Raw genomic sequence first — 16,469 nt, forward strand, 5'->3', positions numbered from 1 at the left:
TTGCTTCACTCAGTCATCACCAATCACGATGGCACCACCATCTTCGATGGCCACCACGTCATCATCGTCACCTCCCGCCTTGACCCTCTTCGCCTTCTTGGATGACTGCTCGCTATCCTCACCAGGATGAGATCGCTTGGCACCTTTGGCAGGCACTTCATCCTCAATGATTGTCACGACTTCGCTGTCGCCGTTCTTCTGAACCTCGGAACGGCCGTTGGCTTCTACCGGTGCAGGTGGCGCCGCCTTCTTGGGCTTGCGCGGCACGTCCGGATGTTGTGGGCTTGCTGACCTCAATGGCTTCTCGTCGTCGCCGAACGATCTGTACGGGTTGGTCCCGTTAGCTGACGTCTTCCTGCTACCAGCTGTATAATATAATGTGCATACCCTTCCTCGACGCTGACAACAATGTTCACCCAAGTGTCTTCGTCGTCGTCGTCGATCACTGTCAAGAAGCTGCCGCCGCTGATATCTTTGAGAGCGTTAGTTCTCGGTCCGTAGACGAAAGCATCTCACTTTTGAGTCGTTCGATAGGTAGAGAAAAAGGATACGCACTAAGCTCAGATAGCTTCTTGGGGAGATTGTCCGTCTCGTCGGGGTCATAGATGACACCAACATCGTTGTTCAGGACAAAATCCTTCTCTCCCAGACCCAAGTGCTCCTTGAGGAAATCCTCGACAATGTCGTTGAGCGTGGTCCGTGTCGGGTCAACCGTGACAGTGGTGTTGTAGACGCTGCAGACTGGGCAGTCGGGGTTCGGCTCTCGTGACCGGTCAGGGGCGAGAAGCCTTGCCGGCACAAACGGCGTCAAAAAGACCTGCGAGTGTATGCGTGAGATGTGACATATATAGTAGGAGGAGAAAGAAAGTAGTGAAGAAGGGGGAGGGGAGGGGTGGATGGCGTCTACATACCTCCTTAGCCTGCGAGTACTCCCCCTTGAGCACCTTGAACGCCTGCAGGACGCAGAGGCCAGCGACGATGGCATTGGTGGTGGCGATGGCTGGGATGATATTTCCGGCCATCTGCTTGGTGTCGAACCGCGACTTGCGTTCGATGCCGAATATAGTAGAGCGGATATTTGCACTCGCCACGACAAAGTCGAGCGTATCCTGGTCATCCTTGTCGAAGGCGATGACGGGTCCGGGCGCATTCGGCGAGTCCTTGTTGGCCTCTCCGTTCTTCTCGAGCTCGAGCAGACGCGCGCTCAGCCGCTCCAGGCTGTCGTTGAAGACGACGAGGTTCTCCTCCAGGTCCCACACCTTCTGGTCGTCAGCCAAGACGGTCTGCTTGGCGTCCGCAGCTTCTTTGGCCTGCGACAGGACTGTCTCGTAGCTCAGTGGCTCCGGGGCCTTTCGCGACTTCCACATGCCTTCGACGGAGCGCAGGCGTTCAATGTCCGAGTTGAAGACCTTGTCGAATAGCATTCGGGGGAATTCGGGTGTGCCTACGGCCTCGCGGATCGTCTTGAGAGCTTGCGACTCCCTCTTCAACTCTTCAATCTCGTCGGCTGCAGCTGGTCAGTTGTTACCGCGGACACACAGATGGAAGCTCACCTCCCGCTCACTCACCATTGTCGGAGTCCTCTGAGTGATCAAACACGGCCTGGTCCTCGCTTGTGCCGAAAATCTCGCTGCAGGAACGCCAGTCAGTCACGGGCTCTCCTCACTGATGATAAGACCGTACCCACTTGAGAAGGTAGCTCTTGGCCCAGACGATGCAGTGTATGGGCTGGCTAGGCGTGCTGCGAATGGTGCAGACGGGGAAAGACTTGGGTGCCTCCTTGGGGCTGCAGTCGTAGCAGGCAGTCACACCCTTCTTGATGACCTGGACCTGGCCGTTGAAGCCCGTGGTTCCGCTCTCGACGAGGGGCACGTCGGCGGCGAGGCACATCTTGTTGACGTGACGCCTGGCCTCGAGGTTGTCGAGCGCGTTGAAGACGAGCCTGAATCCGCGGAACCAGGAGACGTTGAACTGCGAATCTTTGATGTTGGCATGGTGGGCGATAATCTGCACCTTTGGGTTGAACTTTTGCGCCGCTTCCTTGGCAACGTGGGCCTTGGATTTCTTGATGTGCTCGTGTCGGAACAGGAACTGGCGGTTGAGGTTGGACAGGTCGATCGTGTCGAGGTCGACAATGTGGATTTCGCCGAAGCCCGTGAGGACGAGGTTCTTGAGCAGCTCGCAGCCGATGCCGCCGGCGCCGACCATGAGCACCCGTGCCTGCGAACCCCGTGTTAGCTAATACGAAGACGAGCGGAGAGTATACCAGCAGGTGAACGGCTTTGGCGTACCTGCTTCACAGATGAGTTGAGAGATGCTCCCAGAGATTGGTAGTTAAATTTATCTCGTGGGGCGATGTGCGGGCGACGCTGGGGCGCGGCAGCCGGAGGAGCTGCGGCCGAAGCAGCAGGCGGCGGCTGCAGAGGCGGCGGCTGCAGAGGTGGCGGCCTGTTATCGGTGCTGGGCCGTGCATCTTGGATCGGCTGTTGTCCTTGCTTTTGCTGCTCCGGCTGGTGAGAGGGAACGGAGACGGGAGGAGCGGGTACAGACGCGGACGAAGCAGTCGGGGCTTCTTCACCCGCAACGTTGGTGGGTTCGGCAGCGTCCATCGGGTGCGTCGCGTGCGCACGCAAGCAAACTAGAAGGAAAGAAGGAAGAGATACGAAGGAACAATCCCTGATCCGAGAGGGTTCGCACAAAAAGGTTCGCCAGTGGGGATGAAAAGATACGAAGAGTAGGAATGGAACAAAAGGTGAGGGGACCGTGAGGGGACCGTGAGGGTGATGAAATGAACCTGAGCTGTATGTATTACGATGCACGATGCGCCAGCAGAAAGTGCAGGAAGGCTCAATTAACTGTACAGCAGCAGCTGGTTTCCAATGCGACGAGAACGCTGGCCCAGGTGACGACACCGACCAACCAGGTGACGGCTGACTGCGGCCACTGGAGCAAGTCCCTCGCGCTCGGGCCGGGCGCCACCCTGATGCCAGATGGAGGTGGGCCAGCACTGAGCACGGGCAGCACGGGCAGCATTAGCCTCTAGATACAGCCTACAGGCAAGATATAGGGCATACAGGGCCTAGCCATTGGTTCCAGCGAAGCCCTCTGATGGTCCAGCCATACTGAAATGGACCGTGCTCGTACCTTGGAGAGTCCTGATGGTGTGTTTGTGTTACAGTTGTCCGAACGGGACAGCAAGATGAACTGATGAGGCTCCGAGATGCATGCAGGGTTTTATATGGGGAAGGAAAGGGTCATTCACCAATACATGTGTACAATATATATATATATATATATATATATATATATATATATATATACATTCCATATGATGAGAGTTATGTTTTACTTCTGTCAACTCACAGGGGACGGAGGGGGAGGGGGGAGGAGGAGGGGGGGGAGGAAGGCAAGATGAAAGGACGGAAGGTACAGCCCCCAGTGTACAGGCAAGCATGAGATACATCACTGGCTGCTTGGCCCCACGACAAGATTCTCTCACAGGGGAGGTGAGAGAAAGGGATAATATCATCGCGAGCTGCGAAGCTACGAATATAAATCCTTTCAGTGTCTCCCCCTCCCCACCCACATAAATCTCCGTTGAAAGGCAAACGACCTTTCGAAGGGGATAGGAAAGGAAATGTCGGACGACGAGGCCGATCCTGAGCTCCTGGAGCTCCTCCGCCAGCACCTCCAGGGCCAACAGCCCGCTGTCGAGCCGGAGCCCGAGACTGGCGTCCTAGAGGGATGCGAGTACATCTACGACAACTGCATCGACGTCGCCCTCGACATGCTGGCCTCCAAGAAGGCCGCCGAGACTATCTATCTCAAGATGCAGGAGAATAACTACTCGACGGCCACGTGGAGCGATCACGAGCTACATCCCAAGGATAAGGACGAGTCCACCGTCGACTTCATCTTCACCATGGACCTGCTCAACTTTTCATTCTGGTCTGAGCTGCCAGATGATGAGCGCTTCGCCGTCGAATACAAGGGCAAGCTGCGAACTGGATACTGGAGCCTGGTTGCTTCACTCCAGAGAGCCCTTGATGAGGGTTGGTGGGGAAAACGATCTTCCGTCTTTTTTTCCCCCGTGTCTTCTCCTGATGCCTCATTGTACAATCCTCTCTGACGTATCATTATTCCAATCGTAGGCATTCCCATAACGGATCCCCATTACTGGCAAGATGAAACCAAGTGTAACCTCGAGTCTCTAAGACACGTCTTCCGCTCCGCCACGGAAGAGGAGATGCCCCTGATCGAGGAGCGTCTAGACTGCCTTAGAGAGGCCGGTCAAGTTCTCCACGAGGTAAAACTCCCTTTCCCTTGCCACTCGGCTACAGGTGTTCCGATATCCTAATTGTGTGTATGTGTGTGTGTGTCTTGTCAGTATTATGATGACTCTCCCGTCAACCTCATCCAGGCAGCAGATGGCTCGGCCGCCCGTCTCGTCAACATGCTCGCCCGCGACTTTGACTGTTTCCGCGATGAGCACTACTACGAAGGCCGTTCCAAACCCGTCCGCTTCCTCAAGCGCGCCCAGATCCTGGTGGCGGACCTGTGGGCCTGCTTCAACGGCCAGTCCTACGGCGAGTTCCGCGACATCGACAAGATCACCATTTTTGCCGACTACCGCATCCCCCAGATGCTCCTGTCCCTCGGCGTGCTCTACCTAAGTCCTACCGTGGCTGCTGCCATAAAGGACAAGCAACTGCTCGAGAGCGGTGGGTTGTGGGAAATGCAGCTTCGAGGTGAGTTTCCCACTAGTCTGACCAACCCATGTGTTCGTGTTCTTACAGCGATACTGACGCCGTGCAGCCTGTAGCATCTGGGGCGTAGAGCTTCTCCGCAGGCAGATCAAGAGAGAACACCCAGAAACCCATGTCAATGCGATCCTGATAGACTTTTTCCTCTACGATACCATGAAGGAACTGGAGAAGGAAGGGAAAGAGACTCTCCCGCATCACCGTACTCGAAGTATATGGTACTAGGACACGGTGATTCGTTTTTGCGTCTCTCCTTCCTCTTCTTCTGAATTATATACCTATTTAGAGATGGAAACTCCCAAGACCCCATTATACCAGATCCCATATGATGATCACGTTCCCAGCATAGCCATGCGACTCCGTAACGATAACCTGCTTCTCTTGCCCGTAAACCCGTCAAACATTCGACCCAACCGCCGTAGCACCCATGAGCTTCTCCATGTGCGACGTCTGCACGCCCTTGGCGTGGGCCTCGTCCTCCCTGAGAAGCACGGCAAGTACCTCGACCGGCGGGTTCAGTCCAAGACGTTCAGCCCGCTCCCAGCGCCTCATCCTACTCATACCGATGCATGGCTACTCAGGCATAAGTCGCAGCGTCAGCAAATCAGATCCCTTGCTTTTTCCCCATCCCGAAGCGTAATGAGTAGATGGGGAGGAGGGAGCTTAACTTACCCCGTAACGTGAGCTGACGTCAAAGTAGCGCAGTATCTTCTCGTTGCGCCCGAGGTCACCCTGGTGCACGCGTGGTGCGATCCTCTCCTTCTCAATCGCCCTCCAGTACTGTTCAATAGCCTTGTCCGTCACATTCTCCGCCCTGACTACTGCCTCTGACTTGCGAGGGAGCTCTACTTCCTCTTTAGTTGCCTCTTCTTCTTCTTCTTCTTCTTCTTCTTCTTCCTTCTCTTTCGGCTCCTCCCTGTGTTTGGATAGGATATCGACAGCTACGTCATCATCGTGAGGCGGTTCGACATCGACCCTGGTTGGGATGTTCGGGATGGATGTGGTATTCTTGCCCTTAACGTCGTGTGCGACATTCTTGCTGACCCTTGTGTGGAAGCTGAGTGTCGATTGGTGCTTGCCTGGACCGCGTGAGTAGTAGGCTCGAGGGGTGGGCATGATGGAGAAGTGGTCGGGGCACAGGCCGGGGAAGTGGAAGAGATAATAATAGAGAAACAATGATACAAGATAATTGGCAAGTGCGCGGAAGAAGAGGAAGGGAAAAATGAAAAAATGATTAGTGGAAGGATGGGGGTCTCAACAGGTCGCAAGACGATGTACTGGTACTCCCGTACGAATCTCTAGATGGCGATGTCGGGGTCAATTGGATGATATCATACCGTGGATTCAGGGTTGCGCCGGGTAGGACAAAATGTCTAATTGAAGCCTGGCGAATGGGGAGTTTTAGTATTACTTGGCGGGGTAACGCGAGTATGGAGCGATATCACGTGACTGAGACTATGTTTTCCAAAAGGTGTTGCTACATGGCACAAATAGCCGGTCTAGTTTCATATCTTTCTAGTTCGATTTTATCTATCGTTTTTTGTTTATTTATACCTTCCCTTTTTGTATGTAGCGAAATCAGATAAGTTGTCGGGCTGCTAATAGATCAACCCCCCGTGGCCTCCCGGTAAAACGAGATACTCCTGTTCGACCCAGCCGTGCAAAACATCTCGCTCTTGCCCGTCTTGGGGAGCCACTTGGCCGCCCAGAGGGGCTTGTCTGTCTCGCTGTGTGTGGCGACGCAGGTGTTGCGCTCGACGGACCACACCTTGACCTTGCCGTCCATGGCACCGCTCAGGAGGAACTCGCCCGTGTCGCTCCAGTCGACCGTCGTGATCCACGATGAGTGGCCCGTGAGATTCCCGACGTGCTCGCCGTGCTTGATGTCGTATAGTGCAATGATTCCTGCGTCTCCTGCCGCTGCAAGGCGACTGTTGCCCGGGGAGAAGGCGACGGACCGGACGGGCTTTGCCAGGCCTTGGTAGAGTACGTCAGACGAGAAAGAAGTGGGAAGAGGGCAAAAAACAAAACCCAGAAAGAGGGAATAAAGGTAAAGGAGATATATAGTGAGGGCGGATCTCTTACCGGATAGAGAAAAGAGCATTCTGCCAGTGTCATTGTTGAAGATGTAAACGGCGCCGTTCTGATGCCCGCTGGCCGTGTATTTGCCGTCCCTGCTGACGTCGACGCACATGCCGAAACTGCCAGAACCGGGGCTTCCAGTCTCGTACTCCTGAACCTTGGTCCTCTTCTCGCCTTCCGCCGCGATGTCCCATACGTTGACCCTGCCATCGTTTGTCGTGGCGGCGAGGAAGTTGCCCTCCTCGCTGAGGGCCAGGGCCCAGGCCTCGCCGGGCTTGGGCGACGCGGTTAGCTCGCCGTTGGGGGACCATTCCCCCGTCTCCTGGTCCAGGGACCAGAGCTTGACCTCCCCGCCGAACCCGGCGCTGGCGGCGACCTGGCCGTTGTGCGAGGTGCAGATGTGGTGGCAGCCGAGCTTGTGGGCGTCCGAGAGGGACTGCTTCAGCGGGAAGGCAGGGTCCGTCGCGTCGTGGACGTGTAGAGTCGACGACCCGCTACCCGTTATGATTGACTTTGGTGTCGTTGCCACCGCGAATATGTCGGTGATGTGTGCTGTTTGAGAAGTGAGTCGATGACCTTCTCACCATGACGGCGGGGTTGCTACCAGGTACTCACCGTTGTCCACGGTATGCGTGGTCAGGTATTGCTTCGACTATAGGGTCCGAATTAGATCGATAACAAAGCAAAGCAACCCTCCCAAGACTTACCATCTTGACAATGTCTTCCGGTGCTCAATGTACACCACATGTGTGGGCTTGCAAATGTTGGTGAAGACGGCAACAGAAGCTAGCGGGGCGTAGTGCATTTTCCTACTTTGATGTCACTGACGTTGTTTGCTTCTAGCGGCAGTATCACGGAGGACTCAGGTTACCGGACGGGCACAGAATATCGACAAATGACCACGTAGAGAATATGCATGGCAATCCCATTTGTATGATTCTTATTCTTTTTCAAATCTTTACACGGTAACGACCTTTACCCGACAATGTCGGCGTAGTTTGGTGAGGCAGAAAGCAGCCTGTTTGTCATGGTGCGCAACGACGTGAGCCCCAAAAATACATCCCTTGCTTCTTGCTTGAACTATTGGTACAATGAACGAGAATTCCCAGAAAAACGCCAGCTATCATATGCACGTCACTTCGCGAGCCCTTGCCAATTCCCATGGCAAGCAGTCAACCGCAGGTGTCCGTCCGTACGTATACAGTAATCCTTTTTTATTTATTTATACAGATCGCAATCTTCACGCCGATGACGTACCCGACGTGCCATCCTCGCGCCATAACCTTCTCATGTCTGCAAGGGAAAGATATGTCAGCTTCCGTAGAGGAGAGGGGAAGGGCAAATAAGAAAGAAGTAAGTGGACTTGGCACACCTTCAAGACAGTTCTGGCAGAGCCGGTGGGTGCGCTTGACGGCACCACAGCCAGGGCACTTGCACAGGTTGTTGACATCCTTGAGGGCTTTTCCGGCCATCTGCCGGTGACGCTTGCGCGCGTGCGATGTCTTGTTCTTGGGAACGGCACGTAGGACCGACTCCCAAATATCGCCGAGGAGTCCGGGGATGTTGAGGCTGACACCGGGAAGGGCGATGGAGAGCGACGGGAGGAGGCGCGAGGCGAAGCGCGTGGCGTAGAAATCGACCCAGCGGGACACCGAAGGCACCGCAAGGCGAGGAATAACGGGAGCGGCAATGGCAGCCATGTCGATAGCAGTCGCTCGAGGGTTCGGATGGGAGAGTTTTCGGGAGAAGAGGATGGGGGGGGGGGCGTGCGCGTCGGTGTCGGGCGACAGAAAAGAGCACTGCCGTGGGAGAGAAGAATACACCACGGAGGTGCACGGAGCTCCGTCTGGTGGGGAAACGGAGTTGTTGATGCGGCTTTGCTGTTGCTCGACCGTCAAACAGCTTCGATTCTGTGCACGATCACGACTTCCCTTCTAGCGTGGTCAAAAGTCTTGCAAGGCCGAGAAAACCCAGCTCGTGCCGGCGAGCCAATCAGAGGCTAGATAAGCACGGACGCGAATTTGGCCAATGGCAGAATCTGTCCACCGCTTTCCCCTGACCTTCTTCCCCCTTTCTTGGTGCACTTTTACTGGCCTGACTCCATAGGCTCTCCCCATCTGTCTTGCACTACTCCGTACTCCGTAGACTACTGGTCCATTCCCCAAAGCACCGAAATTATTGCGCTGGCGGGCTACAGGTTCTAAGGGAACGGCCCAGTGTATGTGTCCAGTGAAGCCACCTAAACCCCCCTCAACCCCCCTAAACCTCAAGCAAAAAGTTGGCGTGTTCTCTGACTTGGCCTACTTGTACCCAGCCAGCTCTCGGGGCCCGCCTTGTCCACACCTCTTGCCTACTGCTCCCCTACTATTATTATAATCTCCTTCTCTCTCAAGCCCCGACGCCAGCTCGTTGCCGCTTTGTATGTTTCTCGACGAGCCGTGATACCCCCCCATATTCACGCGTCGGCCATTCTCTGGATTCCTTGCATTACTCATTGGAAACAGAGCTGTCAAGCGTTTTTCTTGACCTCTACGACAGGACACGTCCCACCGCCTCTCCCCCACCCCCTGATCATCCCCTCGGACAACTCGACGACGACAAGATGGCGACCGTTCCTCCCACCACCATCACGCCTAACAGCCATGTCGGTTTCGACAGCATCACGTCGCAGATTGAGCGCAAGCTCTTGAAGCGCGGTTTCCAGTTCAACGTCATCTGCGTTGGTATGTTTTGACTCTCCATGTCCCGAAGCCTCCCCTAGCATAGTCGCAGTCAAGCTAGATACGGTACATGTTGCCGGTTGGGAGGTCAAGACGGCTTTCTCCTTGTGCGCGTCTCGCTAACGGGCCACGATTCAATTTCAGGCCAGACTGGACTCGGAAAGTCGACGCTGATCAACACCATCTTCGCCTCGCACCTGATCGACTCCAAGGGTCGCCTGCAGCCCGACGAGCCCATTCGCTCGACCACGGAGATCCAGGCCGCTTCTCACATCATTGAGGAGAACGGCGTCCGCCTGCGCCTCAACATTGTCGACACGCCCGGCTACGGAGACCTCGTCAACAATGACCGCTGCTGGGACCCCATCGTCAAGTACATCAAGGACCAGCACTCCGCCTACCTGAGGAAGGAGCTTACGGCCCAGCGTGAGCGCTACATCCAGGACACGCGCATCCACTGCTGCCTGTTCTTCATCCAGCCCTCGGGCCACTCCCTGAAGCCCATTGACATTGTCGTCCTCAAGAAGCTCTCGGACGTTGTCAATGTCGTGCCCGTCATTGCCAAGGCCGACACGCTCACCGTCGAGGAGCGCCAGGAGTTCAAGGAGCGCATCAAGCAGGAATTTGCTTTCCACAACCTCAAGATGTTCCCGTACGACAATGAGGAGTTTGATGACGAGGAGCGTGCCCTGAATGGAGAGATCAAAGTATGTATTTTACCACGGCTCCCATCCCTTTTTTTATATGTATCTATGTATCTGTGGGCCAGCCTTATCGCATGGTTTTATATACTAACTCGGACCGAGCAGAGCCTGGTCCCCTTTGCCGTTGTCGGCTCGGAGAAGAACATCATCGTCGATGGCAAGCAGGTCCGCGGACGCCAGAACAGGTGGGGTGTCATCAATGTCGAGGACGAGAAGCACTGCGAGTTTATCTACCTCCGGGATTTCCTGCTCCGCACCCACCTCCAGGACCTCATCGAGACGACTTCGCAGACCCACTACGAGACTTTCCGTGCCAAGCAGCTGCTGGCCCTTAAGGAGAGCAGTGCTCACGGCGGTGGCAGTGGAAGCCGCCCCATCAGCCCGTCCGCGGACCGCGAGCTGAGCCGCAACTCTCAGCGGATGACCATGAACGGCTACTAGTCCAGCCGACATGCGAAAGACGCCGAGAAGAAGCGGAGGAGTGTTTTAGGGCCAGAAAAGGCCGCGGGTGGTGTGAACTTTGAGAAACGTGCGACGGACCCGTACGTCGTGTGAAAGAAGCAATGTGGCCGGTCTTTTTTATTTTATTTTTATTTTTTTTCATGTCTTTTCTTTTCTTCGACCCTATCCTCTCCCCCTCCTCCCCTGCCTGACCCTCTTCCCCTTTTCCTTCACGGCCATCGCTTGGAGTCGATTATCCCAGATGACCCTTTATCCCCCCTCTTACCCGCAAGAAGTTGTCTACCGGGATAAAGATCCAAGAGGAGAATGAATGTTTCAGAGGAAGCGTGGGCTCTACGAGGAGGAGGATAATTTTAAAAAAAAGGCCGGATGGAGGACGGAGTCTTGTCGGTGACGGACGTTTTTCGCTGACCCCGGTACGACGGCGACTTCGGCTTGGGCGTTGCTGTGTTCCGTTCTATTGATTAACCTACTTGTTACACACAACTGGGCACCTCCGAACGGGCCTCTTTTTTACTATCGTCTTTTAGTATTACCCCTCTGAGCTAATTTTATTCTCTTTTTCCTTCTCGTGCATGCCTGGCTTTGTGCTATGCCCCCCTTTCCCCTTTCGAAAGCCATCGAATGAGACTGATCGATGAGATGACGGAGCAGTGTGATATGTCTATATGGATGTGCACGAGCACTTATTGCTGCCGCCGGTCGTTTCTGATAGTGACTGCTCGTAAGTGCCGTGTATTGAGTAGTATTGATGTTCCTTTCTCATCGGTCTCGCTGTGCCATGAATGTTTGACCTGCTCTTGTCTCTGGTCACCTTGTCGAGTTCTCGTCTCAGAGCCAATAGGCTGTATAACATGGATAGAATTGCATATTGATACTGCCACCAGCACAGGAGCCCATGTCGTCTCACGCGGTGCCACCAAGATGCGAGATGCCTGGTTTACGTGAGGAGTGATGATTGGGAGGGAGATATCCCGGAGCAGGTACGAGTATAGGTAGGTTACAGGGGGGGGGATATATAACGGTGTTAATATCGGTGCTATGATAGAATCTGGGATGGAGAGCTACGGTATTGATTAATTTACCGACACTTCACGTAGGAGGCTACCAGCCCTCGACGTGGATGGCCCTACTCGTACAGTCGGGTCCTTTTGTTATTTGTCGTGGTCAAATGCCGTGGTCAGATGTCGCTGTCAGATTATCCGGGCCAACGGCCGTATTGATATCGTTAGCAGGGAGATGGCATTCCAGGTCAAAGAAGCGGTAGCCAGAGTGCCAAGCGAACTCCCGAACGTGTGACGGATAATGATGGTAGGCCTTGGCGAGACATGTAGAAGAAAGGGAGATCATTATAAGAGAGACAATAGTATATTACACGCAATACAATGTAATGGAGAAAATCTGCACGTAATGAATGTATCGGAAGAAATCTTCAACGGATGTCGGACCCTTACTTTGGGTGTACGGGTTGCAGTAGGTAGGTAAATCACCCCCCAGGCGTATAGACTACGTGCGAGTAGAAGTACGGGGTATTGCTCATACCAGAGTCTGGGAGTATTACTAATACTACCGACAGTAGCCTGTATTAACCTGTAGGTATTACTCCGTAGGCATTGGCAATCAGTCGCATCGGGGGGCCAACAATGCTTCATCTCATGTCATCCCATACGAAAAAAAAAAAAAAAACCAGTAAATCACGTACCAAATTATGAACTAGAATTAACCGGGGGTGCGTGGAGGAGGAGGGGAAAGAAGATAATTACAGTCTACAGGTACTCGTACATGTACAGATTACAGCCAGCCATCCTTCCAGGTGCTTCGACTTGACCGCTTACGACCAAAGAGCTCGAGAACGGGTGGGCCAAAAACAGAAGGGTCGACCTAATATTCCTTTCCGTTCAGGCTCACAAACGGTGCGTTCGAGCGATTGACCGAAGTCGAAGGTCGCGGACTCGACCGATGATGAGATTGGTAGTGAAGCGAACAGAGAACAGAGAGGGGTTGAACATCAGCTTCTGCGACAATACATGCAACTGCAGCCCCCTCTCTCTCTGAGAGAGAGAGAGAGAGAGAGAGAGAGAGAGAAAAGGAGGCCTCAGGACCTCTGAAGAGAGCGCTCGATAATGCGTCACGGGTATCAGAAAAGAAATGAAAGGCAGGGTGCCGAGACTAAAGCCGCTGCTCTGGGGCCTTGGCATTCTCGCCCCTGAACTTCAAAGGCCGCGATAGGCGGCCATAAGTCCCGGAGCTTCCCAGGGACTCCGCTAGAGCTTAGGGGAGACGCTCGAGAGGACCCTCCTCGCTGTTCCTCCAGTCTTCCTTTCGAGTCTTGTCGAGGCCTGTGGTCCATTCATAAATGGCGGGAAGTGGGCGCTAATATACTCGTGCCTGTTGCCCCCGCCCCCCCCCCCCCTTTCCCTAACAAAAAGGGCCCCGCTACCAATAACCCGATGGGGCAGGAAGGAGAGAGAGAGAGAGAGAGAAACGGCGCCTCATTGTACATATTACATATTCATCTGTAATCTGTACGTCGTAAGGTATCTGGTTCAGTGCCAGTGCCAGTACCCCGGAGGACCCCCGGAGAGGGGCGAGGAGACCATGGCATGAGAATGCTAGGCTTGTATCATCAATGTGTACCACGTTGCTCAACACCCCCCTGTCTTCCCGGCAAATACGGAGGATTATCACTGTCACTCATTTCAAGTATCACACCGTAGCAGCTTAGTGTTACTGCCGTACCCAGTCGTGATTTACTAGCACTCCGTACACACACACACACACAATAAGAGACCGGCCGTCGCCAGTTGCGCCTCTGTCCCACAGTTGCTCTCACATACTCGTCTTCCCCTTCCTCACCTACGCTCCTTCCTCACGGTCCAAGTTGGCCGATCGTTCCTTCCCTAACCTTGTCTTCAAGTCGCTCATTTTAAAGTGTATTTCATTCTTGAATTTCACTCCTCTTCGCTCTATTCTTTTCGCCAATTTTTTTTTCTTCTCTTGCTACAACAACACGAACGGCAACATCTTCGCCATCATGCTCGTAAGTATCGTACCAGCCACTTAACAGCTCCTCTTTTTTTTTTTTTTGTGCCTATTCCCCAATCACCGTTTCGGAAGAAGGTTGGCTTCGCGCGTACCGGGCCGTTCCCAACGGCTCGCAGCAACACCCGTATATCTTGCCGGAAAGCTTACAGTGACAATTGTTATGACAGATGAAATCTGCCCTGGTGGCTATCTGGGCTACGGCGGCCGCAGCCGTCAACCCCCTCAAGATTGACGGCCGCAACTTTGTCGATGAGGATAACAACCGCTTCCAGATCGTTGGTATGGCCTACCAGCCTGGTGGCAGCGCCGGCTACAACCCCAAGACCGGCAAAGACCCCCTCAGCCACAAGGATGCCTGCCTCCGTGACGCCGCCCTCATGCAGGTCCTCGGTGTCAACGCCATCCGCGTCTACAACGTCGACCCTGACATCAACCACGATGAGTGCGCCAGCATCTTCAATGCCGTGAGTAGCAGGGCAGCCTGATGTAGATTGTCTCGATGGGATCTGCGAATAGAAGTGGCTGACTCGAGTATCCCCGACAGGCCGGCATCTACATGATGATCGACGTGAACTCTCCCCTCGTCGGCGAGTCCATCTCCTCGTACCAGCCCTGGACCACCTACTACGACACCTACGTCAACCGCACCTTTGCCGTCGTCGAGGCCTTCTCCAACTACCCCAACACTCTTCTCTTCTTCTCCGGCAACGAGATCATCAATGACGTCAAGTCTGCCGCCGATGTCCCCCCCTACATGCGCGCCATCACCCGTGATCTCAAGAACTACATCTCCAAGAACATTGACCGCAAGATTCCCGTCGGCTACTCCGCCGCCGATGTCCGCTCTGTTCTCTGGGACACTTTTGACTACGTCACCTGCGCCCTCGACGGCAGCGACGACGACGCCAGCCGTGCCGACTTCTTCGCCCTGAACTCGTACTCTTGGTGCGGTATCGACGCCACCTTCACCTCGTCCGGCTACGACAAGCTCGTCAGCGGCTTCAAGGACAGCTCCGTCCCCGTCTTCTTCAGCGAGTACGGCTGCAACGAGACCCCGCAGCGCTGGTTCAACGAGACGCTGGCCATCTACAGCGACAAGATGTACAACGTCTTCTCGGGTGGTGTCGTCTACGAGTACACCCAGGAGGACAACGACTACGGCCTCGTCGATGTCTCCGGCAGCACCGCCAAGCTCCTCGATGACTACGTCCACCTCAAGGAGAAGCTCGCCATGGTTGACTGGGAGAGCATGGAGGGCATGGAGCCCCTCGCCGACGAGGCGATTGTCGAGTGCAGCTCCAAGCTCATCACCGTCGACGGTTTCGACAGCAACTTCACCCTCCCCGACCTCCCCCCCAACGTCGCCCCCATGATCAAGAACGGCATCAGCCCCAAGCCCAGCGGCAAGATTGTCGACATCAGCAGCTACGACGTCACGCTCAAGGTCGAGGACGCCGAGGGCAACGCGCTCAGCGACCTCAAGGTTGTCCCCATAACCTCGGCCAACTACAACGGCAAGAACAAGGCCGAGACTGGCAGCAGCAGCAGCAACAGCAGCAGCAGCAGCAGCAACAGCACCGACTCTTCCAGCGCCGACGCCGACTCGAGCTCCAGCGACGACGACTCGAGCGCCGCCATGATGGCCATGCCCGCTATCTGGGCCGCCGCCGTGCCCGTCCTCGCCATGATCTTTGCTTAGGTGGTTTGATAGTTGGCGATGCAGGAGGAGAGGAGGAACAAGAGAAATGTGTGTAGTTTTTTTTATTTTTTTCTTTTAGAGAAGACATTAGGCGGCTGTGGTATTGCATTCCATCAAGCGTGATTTTGATCTTGACATTGATCCATTTTCCCCTCTTCGCTTTTTTATTTATAAAGACGAGTTTCGACATTGCTTGCTTGCTTTCTTCCTGGCTCCAGGCCAATTTGGTGATGTGATGATACAAATGAAGTTGTAAAGCCAAGATGAAGTAGATGAGCAAATAAAAAGAAATGGCACATGATTCGTAAGGGTTTTTTTTTTTTGGGGGGGGGGTTTCTTCTCTTTCTCTTTCCCTCGACTCTTTTACTTCTTCGGCCGAGGCTGGTCAGATTTCTGTTTCTCTTCTGATTGAGACTTGTCATCTTGCGTCTGCTGAGTAGTCTGAGTAGCCTGAGTAGCCTGAGTAGCCTGAGTAATCTGAATAGTCTGAGTAGTCTGAGTGTGTGATGGCTGTTTGCCGTTCTTGGTATTTGAGCTGGGAGACTTTTCACTCATATTCTCGTCCTCGTGCTTGTCGTTGATGCTGCCATCGTCATCGTCGTCCTCGATGTCGTCGCTGTCCTTGCTGCCGTCCTTGATGTTGTCGCTGCTGCTACTCATGACGACGTCCCCGTCCTTGTCCCTAGCGTAGTAGTAGTCATCCGAGTCGAAGGAGCGGCCGGGAGGGCTACCGGAGGGATGACGCTGGTGGTGACTGTACCGGCTGTACGGATAGGTGAAGCCGTGATGAAGGCTGTCGTAGGGGCGGGAGTAGTCGTCATCGTAGTCGTAGGAGACGTGGTGGAGGGACTTGGTGCATCCAGGGTTGACGTCACAGTCTAGACAGAATTCGTGCGTACCGTAATCGGCAGCCCGACAGCAGTCTGGGCAGCACATTTCTTTTTTTTCCTTCTTCTTTTTTCCTCTTTTTTTTTTTTTTTTTGAGAAAGGACTC

General features: G+C 54.4%; 8 protein-coding genes across 8 annotated transcripts; 3 read left to right on the forward strand and 5 right to left on the reverse strand.

The window, feature by feature from the left end:
- Positions 1-9: 9 nt before the first annotated feature.
- On the reverse strand, positions 10-2,609 carry GMORB2_0078 (ubiquitin-like 1-activating enzyme E1 B; the record flags this gene model as incomplete). Its single annotated transcript, XM_035462064.1, has 7 exons — positions 10-322; positions 388-472; positions 556-817; positions 912-1,507; positions 1,569-1,630; positions 1,688-2,220; positions 2,292-2,609. 7 exons carry the CDS (start codon positions 2,607-2,609, stop codon positions 10-12), a joined length of 2,169 nt encoding a protein of 722 aa, XP_035324994.1.
- Positions 2,610-3,637: 1,028 nt separating this feature from the next.
- GMORB2_0079 (Protein of unknown function (DUF2419)) lies at positions 3,638-4,988 on the forward strand (the record flags this gene model as incomplete). Its single annotated transcript, XM_035462065.1, has 4 exons — positions 3,638-4,052; positions 4,152-4,306; positions 4,388-4,748; positions 4,816-4,988. 4 exons carry the CDS (start codon positions 3,638-3,640, stop codon positions 4,986-4,988), a joined length of 1,104 nt encoding a protein of 367 aa, XP_035324995.1.
- A 171-nt stretch (positions 4,989-5,159) lies between these two features.
- Positions 5,160-5,879, reverse strand: GMORB2_0080 (DNA polymerase delta subunit 4; the record flags this gene model as incomplete). The annotated part of the gene is made up of 2 exons (XM_035462066.1): positions 5,160-5,336; positions 5,436-5,879. 2 exons carry the CDS (start codon positions 5,877-5,879, stop codon positions 5,160-5,162), a joined length of 621 nt encoding a protein of 206 aa, XP_035324996.1.
- A 490-nt stretch (positions 5,880-6,369) lies between these two features.
- Positions 6,370-7,592, reverse strand: GMORB2_0081 (superkiller protein 8; the record flags this gene model as incomplete). Its single annotated transcript, XM_035462067.1, has 3 exons — positions 6,370-6,740; positions 6,849-7,397; positions 7,553-7,592. The coding sequence occupies 3 exons, from the start codon at positions 7,590-7,592 to the stop codon at positions 6,370-6,372; spliced, it is 960 nt and encodes a 319-aa protein (XP_035324997.1).
- Positions 7,593-8,085: 493 nt separating this feature from the next.
- GMORB2_0082 (large subunit ribosomal protein L32) lies at positions 8,086-8,545 on the reverse strand (the record flags this gene model as incomplete). The annotated part of the gene is made up of 2 exons (XM_035462068.1): positions 8,086-8,138; positions 8,218-8,545. 2 exons carry the CDS (start codon positions 8,543-8,545, stop codon positions 8,086-8,088), a joined length of 381 nt encoding a protein of 126 aa, XP_035324998.1.
- A 902-nt stretch (positions 8,546-9,447) lies between these two features.
- On the forward strand, positions 9,448-10,710 carry GMORB2_0083 (septin 3/9/12; the record flags this gene model as incomplete). Its single annotated transcript, XM_035462069.1, has 3 exons — positions 9,448-9,568; positions 9,710-10,272; positions 10,375-10,710. The coding sequence occupies 3 exons, from the start codon at positions 9,448-9,450 to the stop codon at positions 10,708-10,710; spliced, it is 1,020 nt and encodes a 339-aa protein (XP_035324999.1).
- A 3,055-nt stretch (positions 10,711-13,765) lies between these two features.
- GMORB2_0084 (Glucanosyltransferase) lies at positions 13,766-15,475 on the forward strand (the record flags this gene model as incomplete). Its single annotated transcript, XM_035462070.1, has 3 exons — positions 13,766-13,771; positions 13,944-14,240; positions 14,321-15,475. The coding sequence occupies 3 exons, from the start codon at positions 13,766-13,768 to the stop codon at positions 15,473-15,475; spliced, it is 1,458 nt and encodes a 485-aa protein (XP_035325000.1).
- Positions 15,476-15,838: 363 nt separating this feature from the next.
- On the reverse strand, positions 15,839-16,411 carry GMORB2_0085 (uncharacterized protein; the record flags this gene model as incomplete). Its single annotated transcript, XM_035462071.1, has 1 exon — positions 15,839-16,411. One exon carries the CDS (start codon positions 16,409-16,411, stop codon positions 15,839-15,841), a length of 573 nt encoding a protein of 190 aa, XP_035325001.1.
- Between the last annotated feature and the right edge of the window lie 58 nt (positions 16,412-16,469).

This window comes from Geosmithia morbida, assembly GCF_012550715.1.
Source record: "Geosmithia morbida isolate 1262 chromosome Unknown scaffold_0, whole genome shotgun sequence".
NCBI classification, from domain to species: Eukaryota; Fungi; Ascomycota; class Sordariomycetes; order Hypocreales; family Bionectriaceae; genus Geosmithia; species Geosmithia morbida.